Source organism: Silurus meridionalis, chromosome 9 (assembly GCF_014805685.1).
Source record: "Silurus meridionalis isolate SWU-2019-XX chromosome 9, ASM1480568v1, whole genome shotgun sequence".
Lineage (NCBI taxonomy): Eukaryota > Metazoa > Chordata > Actinopteri > Siluriformes > Siluridae > Silurus > Silurus meridionalis.
This window is the reverse complement of record NC_060892.1, coordinates 2,219,857-2,233,311: the sequence shown is the minus strand read 5'-3', so window position 1 is coordinate 2,233,311 and position 13,455 is coordinate 2,219,857. Positions and strand designations below refer to the sequence as shown.

The window sequence follows — 13,455 nt, the reverse complement described above, 5'->3', positions numbered from 1 at the left end:
CACACCCCCTAGTCTGCACTCAGTCATTTACAAAGACAAACAAAATGTAAAGATTTGGCATCTGCTTGGGATTCGTGAGAACATTCTCACGTGCAAACACTCTGCAACTCCTGTCCTGCGTTCCTTCTCTGATCCTGACCAAGCTTCAAGAATGATCAAGAAACACCACGTGTTAAAACAGACTTGTAAAGTACACTATATTATATACATAAGTGCTTTTTCCACCCAAACTTCTCACATATAGTTGTAGGCACAGGATGTCTTTATTTAAACTTGGAGATCCAAACCTGTGGAAGATCTCCTGCTAGAGAGCTCCGATCTCAACCCTATTGACCCTATTTAAAATTTTAGTTTAAAAACGCCATATTGCATTATGAATTCTTTCCATGTTTCTTCATAATGTAGGTTTCTTCTAAAACCCTGAGAGAACTCTCACCATCCAAACCTGTGGAAGATCTCCTGCTAGAGAGCTCCGATCTCAACCCTATTGAGCAGGTTGAACCGTGACTGCATCTCCAACAAAGCCTCCTCACCTCATCTACATCAGTACCTGACTTTCTTGAGACACAAGTGTGTCAGTAATGTCCTTTGATCTGATGGTGATAGTGCGCACTAGTCAGAGCTCACATACTGCATCTGTAGCAAACTGCACAAGCTCAGATATATACATGTGTATTAAATAGCTGACGGAGGAGAAGAGGAGAAGAAATTGATCTGGTTTCAGATACACTTATGAGGACATGCACAAAAACAAAGGAAAAACCCCGGGCTAAATGAATGAGGTCGAATTCGATGCTTCTGCTAGAGATGATGTGCAGTACAAAGGCAGCTAAAAGGCAACTTGTTAATATTTTGTGCATAATGTATATTTTTTTGTTTTAATAATGACATTCATTTTGACTGTATGCGGTCCCTGTCTGTGATGCAGTGCATTATAATACTCCATTTCTCTATCATTTAGATGGTTTCTATAACTGTGGCTTCATAATGATGGGATTCAGAGGTGGATCGGTTGAGGCAAGACACCACTGAAGGCCTGGGTGTGGAATACACGTCCCATGACTGGTTTTCATGCCGCCTTAATGTGCAGCTGAACTAACGGAAAAAAGCTTGACTATTAAAATGAATAAAAATTAAATGGATTCGAATATGATATGATTTATTGCATGTTGTAGTACAGATTTAGTCTTAGAAATTCACAGCATGTTGGTTGCAGAAATAAAAGTATACATACAAAAAAAAATCATTTCCACATCACTCGCTTCCACAACAACCATTCAGACTACTGCAAAGTTATTTTCCCCAGTGGCACTGAATAAACGATGCATGTACAGTGCTTGTCCAAAGTTTTGGAAACACCACGACTTTATGAATATGACAGTTTGTTGCTGGAAAGTAAAGACTCTGGCGGCCATATTTGTTTTCTGTGGTAAAAGTTCTTATGGATTATTTGAAACACATGGATGTTCCTTTCGTTTCTATGCAACAAACATGGATGAAACCCATGTACCGTAATTTGCGGACTATAAAGCGCACCAATATATAAGCCACACCCACTGAATTTTACAAATATTTTTATTTTTAACATAAATAAGCCGCACCTGTCTATAAGTCCACACTAATGTACTTTACACATGCTTTAACGAAAGACACGTTACACACGGTGTAACGGGTGAAATATGTTGCGCTTCCTTCAGGAGCATAGCGTCATATTACTGCATGTGTGCAAGACCGAGGAATATGTCCTTATTATTTTCTGAAGCTCATTTCCAAGTTTCTTTGACAAACCCGTAACGCTGTTGCCAAGTAAAATAAAAAAGCACGAGTTTTGGAAACCTGTCTGTGCTTATATGATTTCTATTGTAACTGGAGTTAGCGAGCTCTCCCTTCACCCAGACTCAACGCGTTACAACGGCTCGTATCTAAACAGTAGCCGACCAAGAAAGTCATTGTTCACTGTCTTCCTCCTTCCTTTCACAACTATTTCTCTCGGGAGTTTATCTTTTGGCATCGTCGTGCGTTTAAAAAGTAGTTTTTTCTCCCAATGTTGTGCAGCTCAGAACACAGGTGAGGTGCGTTTTTTGGTTTCCGTTCGGAAATTTCATTGGTCTCATGTAATGGGGTTCAGTTTTTGGCTTGAAGTTTGTGAAACCGGAAAAAACCAAGGAAAAATTCATAAATAAGCCGCTTCGTTGTTTAAGCCGTGGGGTTCAAAACATGGGAAAAATTAGCGGCTTATAGTCCGAAAAATACGGTAGCTATTGTCATGTACCACTTCACAAGATTTTGTTTACATTTGGGGAACATGCTCACTTATTATATACATGTAGATTAAATGGTGAAAGGAATCCTAGAACCAGCATGGCTGCCATTCCATAGTTCAAAAGCGTAAGTCTGAGCTGGAACAACCTGCCCAGTCACCGCACCTAAATCCTATTGAACTGCTCTGGGATGAACTGCATCACAAGAAAGGAAATAAATCTCCAACTAGTGAAGAACAAATTTGGCGAGTTGTACAGATGAACGTTTGCCAGTCTGGATGCTGTTTTTCATGCTAAGGGAGGACTTTTCATTAAAAATAAAGTAGAACATCTGGACATTTATAGATTTGTTAGTTGAAAGGAGATCTTCATACCACTACATTACCATAGAAACAAATAAAACATGCATGTGTCTCTGAAAACCAAACAATTCAAGAAGTTTTCAAACTTTTGACAGGCACTGGAGCTCGTTGTTAATCTTTAGGCAGCACCACGAATGATCTAACGTGTAAAGTCCGGGTTATTTTTTCAATTGAATGATTTTCTCTCGCAGTTCAATGCGAGGCAGTTACGAATGTGTGTAATTCAGAGTGGAGAATTAAAAATAGCAGCCATTTTTTATCAACCATGGTACCGTTTCTATAGAAACATATTGCACAGACACATTAATCAATTATCAATACCAGGAATTTGAATGTACAGTAAACAAAAAAAGAAGTGAAAATTTCCCGTTCACTTGGTACATCAGCTAGAAAATATAAATGTGCGCATCAAGGTAAATGAAAAGAATTTGTGTTTTAGTGTGTGTGTGTGTGTGTGTGTGTGTGTGTGTGTGTGTGTGTGTGTGATCTATTTTCCAGTGTTGTTGTGCAACTCCGCGGTGCTGGAGCTCCGAGGTCGGCTGTCTCTCAGCCTTCGTCCTGAACTCCCACTCTGTGAACAGAAAAAGTTTCATCCACTTTTTTTATTTCACAACACGACACGTACCGTTATACGTAGTGTTTTATAGCACGTATGGCCAAAGGTTCCACCACTTGTTCTCCATTTGCTCTTTTGGGAAGATTTTCCACTAGATTTTGTGGAGATTTGTGGAGATTCATTCAGTTACCGGGTGTTGGAGGAGGCCTGCGGTGCAGTCGGCGTTCACATTCATCATGTTCGACAGGGTTGTCAAATATTTTGTTCTACACGATGACATCATAAAAATGCAGCCTCTGATTGTTGCCTACTCAGTATTTTGCCCAGACTTGTTGAGATCCGAACAGAAAATGGGAAGAAGGTGGTGAAGGTAAGAAACGTGCAGCTGCCAGTTTTTAAATAGGCGTCTAATGATTGATAAATAAATATTTGTGTGCTGAATATTGTACCCTGATTGAAGTAGCTGTTTAGTAGGATCATGACTTCAGAGGGACAGCACATGTAGGACGTTTTGGAGACAAGGTGAGGAAGGTGAGATTGAGATAGTTTGGACATGTGCAGAGGAGGGACATGGGGTATATCAGTAGGAAAATGCTGAGGATGGAGTTACCAGGAAGGAGGAAAAGAGGAAGACCAAGGAGGAGGTTTATGGATGTGGTGAAGGAAGTCATGAGGGTGGTTGGTGTGACAGAGGCGGATGTAGAGGACAGGGGGAAATGGAGACGGATGATCCGCTGTGGCGCCCCCTAATGGGAGAAGCCGAAAGAATAAGAAGAAAAAGAAGAAGAAGAAGATGACTTGCATCCCACTGCATGAACGACTGCTGACACATAATATATTATTATATTTATGATTAACAATCAAACGATTAATCAGTTAGAAACTAGTTGCTATGAATGCAGGTGCCATCAGTCGTCTTCTCATGAATGACTCGTTGGTAATCAGTGTTGCTGATGTAAAGCAGCCCCCCGTTACCAAACACTGAATAAATTAGGATCCATTTTTAATTCATTCGTAAACTGTTCAACATTAAACTGGTGTTTACTTTAAAACTAACCTTCATCAGGGAGATCACAGGGACGTGTATGTGAAAATGTAATCTGTTAAATGGTTGCCTGTGACGGATTTATTGCGTTAATCGACCAGAGAAAAGCTGCTGCTATCAAACACTGTTTACTGAATCAACTGAGTCGGTGTGACGGTGAAGAACTGATCAAATACGCCAACTGGTGGACGGTTTGCGGAGAAATTTCATGCTCCCTTGTAAAAGTATTTTTTAGCAATTTTAATTGATACACTTAAAGTTAAGTCATTTGGTATTTTATTTTAAAATACATTTTGAAGTCTCTTTGCCCAACCCTGCCTCCAACTTCGCGGTAACACTTTGAGGAGCGTGAATCTTCTTACCTGCAAAGTCTGAGAACCTCCAGTCCTGTCCAGGAAATTCAGTGAGGCCGCTCTCTTCAAGCTACATGAAATCAAGGATAAAGTGTAGTTATTATATTTGGTGAAAAATGTTCTGAAATATCATGCAGAGGAAAACCAATGAAAAGAGTCAGAACTTGTGGTGTAGAAGTGATGATCTGTATACTGGAGCTGCCCAGTTTATTTGAATGGTAAATAGATACGTATTTGAAATGAAATTGAGTCGTGCTGAATTATTCAGACCTCCTGTCTGATATCAGGAGACACCATGTGGTTCATGAGTGAAATGAAGAATGTGGGACAGTAGATGCCTTCAAGAGATGTAAATGAATGAACATACTTTGGGTTAGGGGAATCCTGAAGTACGGTGTCCTGCAGTTTCTTCACCAGCATCTCACTGCTCCTGCGTAACACCTCTCGCATTTTACTCAGAGATCCATATCTTCTCAAATTAGAACCCTACACACACACACACACACACACACACACACACACACACACACACACATTAATCTTTATGTGAAATCTTGAGAGGAACCAGAATTAAAAGGGAACCCATCCTCATCTGGGTGACACCAAGTGTGATAATAAACCATTTATTTATGCAACAAGCTCAGTCAAGCGCAAAAACACACTACAATTGGACAGTGAATGAGTGGAGGAAAGTTCTGTGGAGTCCAAATATTACATTTTTGTCTCTGACAGAAGAACTTGTCTTAATTGAAAAGCAGGATTGATGTTGTCAGACTCCCTCACCCCCACAGTCAATCATGGAGGTGAAGGCGTAATGGTTCGGGGTTGTTTTGAAGCAGGGAAAATCAGAGACTTCTGATTTTAAATGTCCATGTCCACAGAGTTCCCTTTTCCTTCCAAAACAGTTTGATTTTCCAATCCTGCTGGTGTTTGGTTTCTGACAAGATATAAATTCATGACCACATACACACTATATATGTAAAACCTACTGTTCTGTATTAGGAATCGTTTAGATATAGAATTGTTATGGCCACCAAAGAGACACATAATCACACACAAACACACCATAAAGTGAACTAACAAGCAGCTCGGGTCAATCAGTGCATGTTGGATTACAGAGGTGCTTGTGGTAAATCCCGTTTCCAGGGAAACCAATATGTAGGTCACCACATGAGAGCATGAGAGAAAGCCAATAAGCAGCAATCAGAGAACTACAGAACTCTGTTACAATTCTGAGATAGACAGATCGCTTCATTCAGCCGGAAAAATGTCATAGATTATATATCAGCGATGTATTGTCTTGTGTTTCAATGACATCATTAAATGAACCCTGACTTTACTTCCTGTTAAAGGTAAACATAAGACACGCCCTTACATCTTCATTGTTCATTTGTATCCAAAATCGTTCTCAAGAGGTCAGACAGGGGCTCGGTGGTGCTGAAGAAGTGCTGGATGTTTGGGCAACTACTGTAGAAGTGATCAGGGAAACAATACTTTGTGTGACTTCTGTGAGTAGAAAGGAAGACAAGGAGATGTGGTGGTGGAGTGAGAAAGTGCAGGAGAGCAGAATGGAGAAACAGAATTGGGATTGACAGAGTGATAAGAAAAGTAGGCAGGAGTACAAGGAGATGCAGCTGTAAGAGAAGTTAAACACTATACCAGTAGAAGTGTGGAGATGTTTAGGAAAAGCTGAAATCTGATTGGACAAAAAATCTAACATCCACATACATGTACTGGAAGCAGTGCAGCCAAGAGAAACGCTACGAAATGAAAAGAATTTTCCTCTGATGCCAAATACGTCGGAGAATTAAGTACTGATCACGAGGAAACTACAACAAAAGGTTGTGGAAAAAAAAACTGTTGTTAAGAAGAGAAAATGATGTTGTGATAGCGAGAAAACAACTTCTTTATGTTGAGATCAAGAGAAATTATTTCGAGATCGACTGAATATCTGATATCTACAGAAGACCTCGAGCATTCACATTACATTTACGGCATTTGGCAGACACCCTTATCCCTTAGCCATAAATTTATATCATTTATACAACTGAGCAGCTATGTGGGTAAGGGCCTTGCTCAGGGGCCCAGGAGTGGCAGCTTGGTGTGGCTGGGATTTAAACTCATGAACTTCAGATCCAAAATCCAATGCGTTAATCATAAAGCTCCCCATTATCACAGTACAGAGATGAGACTCTCGGCCACAGCAAGACATTTGAATGGTGTAAACCAGGGGAGTCCAATCAGGTGTTGCTCTTGATTGGTTGGAATAAAATCCTGCACCCACACTGGCCCTTTGTGGAAAAGATTGGACTCCACTTGTGTAAACGATTCGAAGATGGCAGTCAGTGACGATCCCCATCATGGTGGTTTCCTAGTGATGAAGTGAAGCAGGCTGTCCTAGAATTGGTTTATTATAACTACAATGTTCCTATTATTATTTTTATCACGATTCTTTACTTAATCAACTCAGTTTATGTGAAAAAACTCGAATGTGTCTCTCAGCACACTGATCTATTAATAGAATGATATTAATGACTCAAACACTGATTGATTTCTATTACAATGATCATGAACCCAAAACCTTTCCAACTACTTCAAAAAATCAGGTAAATAATCCCATGTGTGTTGTGTTGTGTTTGGAGTTTCTTTATCATTTATTTCTCTCTAAATGTTCTGCTTGATGTTGAACTGATGCTGAACTGTATGTTGGTGATCAGTAAGCGGCAATCAGGACACGTGTAAAAGCGGCAATCAGGACACGTGTAAAACAGAGCGTGCGCTTGATCCTGATTGGTGACTCGCAGCGTGTTTCACCAGTTACGTTTTTATCCTCGCAAATAACAAGGAACGACGATTTCACTAAATGTATTTGATTAAAAAGTAAAATATTTGACTTTGAAATTGAGTGAAGTTAAAGTAAAAATCTCCTTGAATGGAAACACTTCAGTAAAGTACAGATTCACGGAAAGGTTACTAAAGTACAGTAACAAATTACATTTACTTTTGTCCACCACTGATTATATGAGAAAGAAATCTCCAAACTCAAAAGTGAAACCTCATCCTCATCAACATTGTACATATTCATTATAAATTCATCATTATTGCACATCCTTCATCATTATTCTAAACATTTTACTCCTAAACCATTGCAGCCAAACTGTTTGTTTGAATTACAGTCCAAATCTATTTGAATGGTTCTGGAGTTAAGCACCATGTTCCCAATTGTAGAGGATCATTGTGCTATAAGATTATCACTACAGCTCCGGGTTGAGGTGTTTACTCGGTTTTAAGCACAGACGTGTATTTTCTTTTGGCCTTTTCTTCAGTCACATTCTATTCTTTCTTTGTTTTTTAGACTAAGCTTCTTTTCTAACACAATGGCTGCCTCTCTCATTAGCACAGTCTAAAGGCCATGTATTTAAAGCCTTTCCTGTCCCACACTGAGATACACTCACACTGAGATACACTCACTCTGCTAAACGACGTCTCGAACCTCCACTTAATGACTAAACTCTATAACAACGTACCACTCTGCTCTTCATTATTCAGACTATCATAAAAGCACTGGTGTAGAAAACTACATACACTGTATGGACAAAGGTTTGTGGACACCTTTTTGATCATCCCATTTTTATTATAACTTCCAATGTTCTGGGAAGAACTAGATTTTGTGGAGAATTATTCAGCAACAAGGGTGTTAGTAAAGTCAGGTACTGGTGTAGGTGAGGCGAGAAGGCCTGAGGTGAAGTCAGCGTTCACATTCATCATGTTTAATAGGGTTGAGATCAGAGCTCGAGAGCAGGAGATCCTCCACTCCAACCCAAGTAGTAGTCCGGTGTCTCAATACTTTAGGACATATTATATGGATGTAAAAAAAAAAATGTCAGTGCAAACAATTATCTCTTCATCTGATTATCTCTTCATCATTGCACATGTTAGGGGGTGGGATACTGTATATTAGGCAGCAAGTAGACATTTTGTCCTCAATGTTGATGTCAGAAGCAGGAAAAATGGTGGAGCTTAAAGATTTGAGTGACAAATTGTGGCGTCTAGACGACTGGGTCAGAGCTTCTCCAAAATGCAGCTCTTGTGGGATGTTCCCAGTCTGCAGTAGTCAGTATCTATCAAAAGTGCTCCAAGGAAGGAACAGTGGTGAGCCGGCGACAGGGTCATGGGGGGCCGAGGCTCATTGATGCAAGTGTGGAGCGAAGGCTGGTGGTCCAATCCAACAGACGAGCTCCTCTAGCTGTTAATGCTCAATCGGACTGATTTTGGCAGCAAAAGGAGGAACCAACACAATATTGGGTTTTGTTCTGCCTGATTGGATTCACCTGGTCTATAATGGATTTTGAGACACATGCATGTTCCTATTGTTTCTATGCAACAACCTCGGTTAAAGGCAAAAACACACAAGTATTGGACAATGAATGAGTGGAGGAAAAAACATCTCTAAGGTCCAAATGTGAAAATTTTGTCTCTAACAGAACTTCTGTTCTATAAGGTTGAGGTCAGAGCTTTGTAACAGGAGATCTTTCACCACAACCCATGTAAAGCATATCTCTATGGAACTGGCTTTGTGCACAGGAACAGGTTTGGGTCTCCTAGTTTAGTTGTGTGTCTCTTCTTGTTTAAAGTGTATTTCATTCTATATATATATATATATATATATATATATATATATATATATATATATATATATATATATATATATATATATATGATTTGTGTGTGTGTGTGTGTGTGTGTGTGTGTGTGTATTGTCCACTGTCTAGTGTGCTGTCTATTTGTTAACAGTCATCCCTATTGACTGTTATATGTTCATCTGCACATTGGAGCCTCTGGAGAAACGCAATTTCGTTTGTACATTGATCTATGCTATACACTGAACATTGTGAGCCCTGGGCTTCTCTGCTAATGAATGCATGCATTGGGGAAGTGATAGCTCAGTAGTTAATGCTCTTTTTTACTTATCAGACGGTCGAGGGTTTAAGCCCCAATATAGCCATGCTGCCACTCTTGGGCTCTTAATCAAGGCTGTATCATGGCTGAATCCAGCTTCCTAACATCACTGGAATATGTGAGGAAAAATTTCACTGTAATGTACATGTGACAACTAAAAAAACCCTTGTTATAGTACAGTACGTTTGGTGTCCCGTTACACCTGGGTCATGTCGCACCACGGACCGGTTTAATGTCAGACAGTATTTTTCGCGGACCGGCCTTTAAGGTGTGGTGGATAAATACAATAAAATAAAATGATACGACCATAAAAACTGGTATTTTCTAAATATTATAATAAATGTGAATCCACTGTGTTGTTTTTTTGTTCATTTGAATTTAGCGGTAATGTATTATTGTTAGCGCCCGGAGCCCCTTTAAGAAGGTAGCGGTTGGAGGTAAAACGTGTGATTGAGGCATCATGACCTGCATCAAGAGTGAGTCATAGACAGATGTGGAGGAGAGAACCTGGTGATTTTCCAAAATAAAACATCGTTCAGAATCAGATAATAAATAAAACGAAAATAATGTAAGTTATGTATTCTTTCTGTGCGGCCCGGTACCAAATGACCCACGGACCGGTGCCAGTCTGCGGCCCTGGGGTTTGGGACCACTGATCTAAACCACAGTTCATTCAGTATCAGTCAGGAAACACAGGAGGGTCAGAACCTGGACCAGAGGGTCTCCCAGCTTCATGCTTAAACCCCTTTCGTCCTGCCTCCTTAAAGCTGTGACTGTCTAACAATATCCAGCATTTGATCATTAACTCAGCGGTGTTCATGAGTGTCTTTTATCACATCGTAAATCTGAAAGTGAGCTCGACACAACAAAGTAACACAATCAAATAAAGTGAAAGATTGACCGAGAAAGAGAAAAAGGGAATAACAGAACAATACAATGAGAAGTTCAGGGAGAGAAATGCAGTGGGATCTGATTTGTTGTAAGTAAAAAGGAGAACTTAAAGCCTAATAACCAACGTTTAAAATACCAGGTGGTGGAGGGAATGCGTGAAAACAGAAAAAAGCAGTAAAACACTGTCATATCCTGATCAAAACGTGAAGTGGTAGCTCAGCGGCTAAAATGTTGGACTTCTGATCAAGATGTTGGTGATGAAATTTACTCGGAATGAAAAATCTGGATATCGCAGAGCAACAAGACACTGAGGGGTGTAACTTAGTATCTGTATTTGAACTGACTTTAACCAGAAGGTTTTCATATCAATCTCTGCTAGACATCTCGAAGGTTTACGGTAGAAACTGAGCAACACCAGGCCTGTGCCTGCTGATCCAGTTTTGATCTTGCTCTGTTTCCTGTTCTGTTTGAGTCTAGTCTGACCTGTTGGGTGATTGGTCATCGCTTGTTCCTTGATCTTGAACCTGTCTAGTATTTTGGATTTGTCTACCTGTAATCAAATTTGTCTCACAACTGGTTATATGACATTATTCCCCCTATGACGTGGATGTAGCAGGAAGGCGAAGGGGTATTATATTACATGCCCCACAGTGACCTTTTTCAAAAGCACTGATTGTCTTCTGAAAGAATTCCTGCTTCAGAGCCAGTATCCTGTCTAACACTAATCCTGTAGAGAAGCAATGGCAGTTCATAAACTACAAAGAAGAGAAGAAGGACTGATTGAAGGTCAGCAGGGTGGCCTCCCCTGCAGCGCACCGTCCAGAGGCTGATGTGGTGGCCTCCATGGTAGAGCTAAATCTGATGGAATCCTGCTCAGGCCTGAGTACTGAGCTTCAGCAGCACCATGTGCATCCATGTTGTCATGTATATGGTTATATTTTTGTTTGGATTCATGTCTTGTCTTCACTCCTCAGTTGTTTTCACTATGTTCCTGATCACTCATAGCTGTTTGCAGTTGTCTCTTTAATTAGTTTCATGATTAAACTCTCATATTTTTTATTGTTTATGTTTTGCTCAGTGTTTGACAGATTAACATGGCAGAGGTAGAGCTGCGTCTTGCTGGAGACACAACAGGCCTGTTTGTGAAAGGGCCATGGGTTAGAAGTAAAAGGGCACTTAAGTAAATTAATGATTTGCTGTTTGTCTGAAATAAAGAAATGAAAGTGAACTATCTGTAGCATGTTGAATTGCAGAGCATCATATTTTCTTCCATCATATTGTATCAGAATCGAATCAGATCGAATCAGAATCGGATCGCACCGCATCGTAAGAGGGGTAAATCGTATCGCACCGCATCGCTAGCTGCTTCATATGTATCTTTAATGTATCGTATAGTTTGCTGTGCATCGAGCTGCGAATCGCATCGGCCTCAGTTATGGAGATGAACATTCCTAATACACACCATGGTAGTGGTCATTTCTACCAACAGGTGGTGCTGTTACTACATTTGCAGCAGTACAGCAGACCCCTGTCTGATCTCATGTAAATAATGGATGTCTGATATTCTAAAAATTCACCTGTCAGATGAACACAACTCTCAAGAGTTCAGTATGTAGGGTTTCAGGGAAGTGGTAGCACTATGGTTAAGGCAACCTGCCACTTTTGTGCCCATACAATTTCTGTATCACGGCTGACCTTGAGCTCTGACCCCAACTTCCTAACAAGCTGGAATATGCGAAGAAAGTGCTGTAGTTAAAATGTGATAAGTAAATGCCTCTTTCTTTCTTTTTTGACTATAGAAGGTGTAATGGGATGGGTTTAGTTTTCTTTCTGGCATCAATGAGGTGATTGAGGTATCAGAGGATCATTTGGTGGCAAATCCAGGGGCATGAAAACCCCTCCCTGTATATCCCCCCCCTCTCTTGTTTTGCACTTATGCTTTTTTCTCTGCCATTTCTCTGTTTCTGAAAATAAACCCCTTGTTTTGTGTCTTCCTCCATTTCTTCTGAGTTGGGTTTAAAATGAGACTCAGGACCAGTGTGTGTGTGTGTGTGTGTGTGTGTGTGTGTGTGTGTGTGTGTGTGTGTGTGAGACCTTGTACTGCATAGTTTATAATGTACCCTATAAATGTTAAATCAAGGTGTTTTTCAGAGTGTGATTAAAAAGTACTAACCCTGTTCCACGCCACAATGCCGTCATCTCTAGGTTCATACTTAACACAGTCAGAAGAAGACCTTCTGCTCTCATCCGCATCCTTTAGACGCTGCACTATGGCAAACGAAGGCTGACACACACACACACACACACACACACACACACACACACACACACACACACACACACACACATTATAAACCAAAATTCAACATAATATGAAGTAAAATGTAATAAACACATGTTTTATAATGATGATTGATTCAGATTGAGAAATGACCATGTAAATTAGGTGAACCTTCATGTTGGGGGTAGATCCTGCAAGGTCTGTCACATGAGGGTCATGTGACAAAGCAGGTGATACGATGTTTGTTGGAGCTGAAGTGACACTGACCTGTTTGCGTGGCCTCGTGTTAAACTCCTCCATAATGTCTGCTGCTTCATTTTTGCCTTGATATCGATACGCTTCTGCGAGTTTTCGCATGGCAATGTTTATCGTAGGGCTACAAAAATCACACATAAAAACACGGGTCTGGGCATCTGGGCATGTTTTTACAGTAAAAAAATATACTATTTGGAGAAATGTATTTGGACACCTGACTTTTCCAACCATATGTGGTTCTTCCCCAAACTGTTACCACAACATTTGGAGGAAGACAATTATATATGATGCATTTAGATGTGCTAGCATTACATTTTTTTCCTTTACTTTAATTCGGTTCCAGCATAACAATATCTCTGTGCACAAAGCCAGCTTCATGAAGATATGCTTTACATGGGTTGGTGTGGAAGATCTCCTGCAATAAAGCTCTGTTCTCAACCATATTGAACAAGTTGAATGTGAGCACTGACTGCACCCCAGGCCTCCTCACCT

General features: G+C 40.2%; 1 protein-coding gene across 1 annotated transcript in view; it reads right to left on the bottom strand.

The window, feature by feature from the left end:
• Window positions 1-2,140: 2,140 nt before the first annotated feature.
• Window positions 2,141-13,455, bottom strand: part of LOC124391240 (kinesin light chain 1-like) — a 31,572-nt gene continuing 20,257 nt past the window's right edge. The window contains exons 12-16 of the mRNA XM_046857699.1: window positions 12,976-13,084; window positions 12,601-12,711; window positions 4,945-5,063; window positions 4,587-4,647; window positions 2,141-3,194 (exon numbers count right to left, since the gene is read on the bottom strand). Of these exons, the coding sequence (XP_046713655.1) occupies window positions 3,111-3,194; window positions 4,587-4,647; window positions 4,945-5,063; window positions 12,601-12,711; window positions 12,976-13,084 (484 nt within the window). The 3' untranslated portion in view covers window positions 2,141-3,110. The remainder of the gene's footprint in view (window positions 3,195-4,586; window positions 4,648-4,944; window positions 5,064-12,600; window positions 12,712-12,975; window positions 13,085-13,455) is intronic.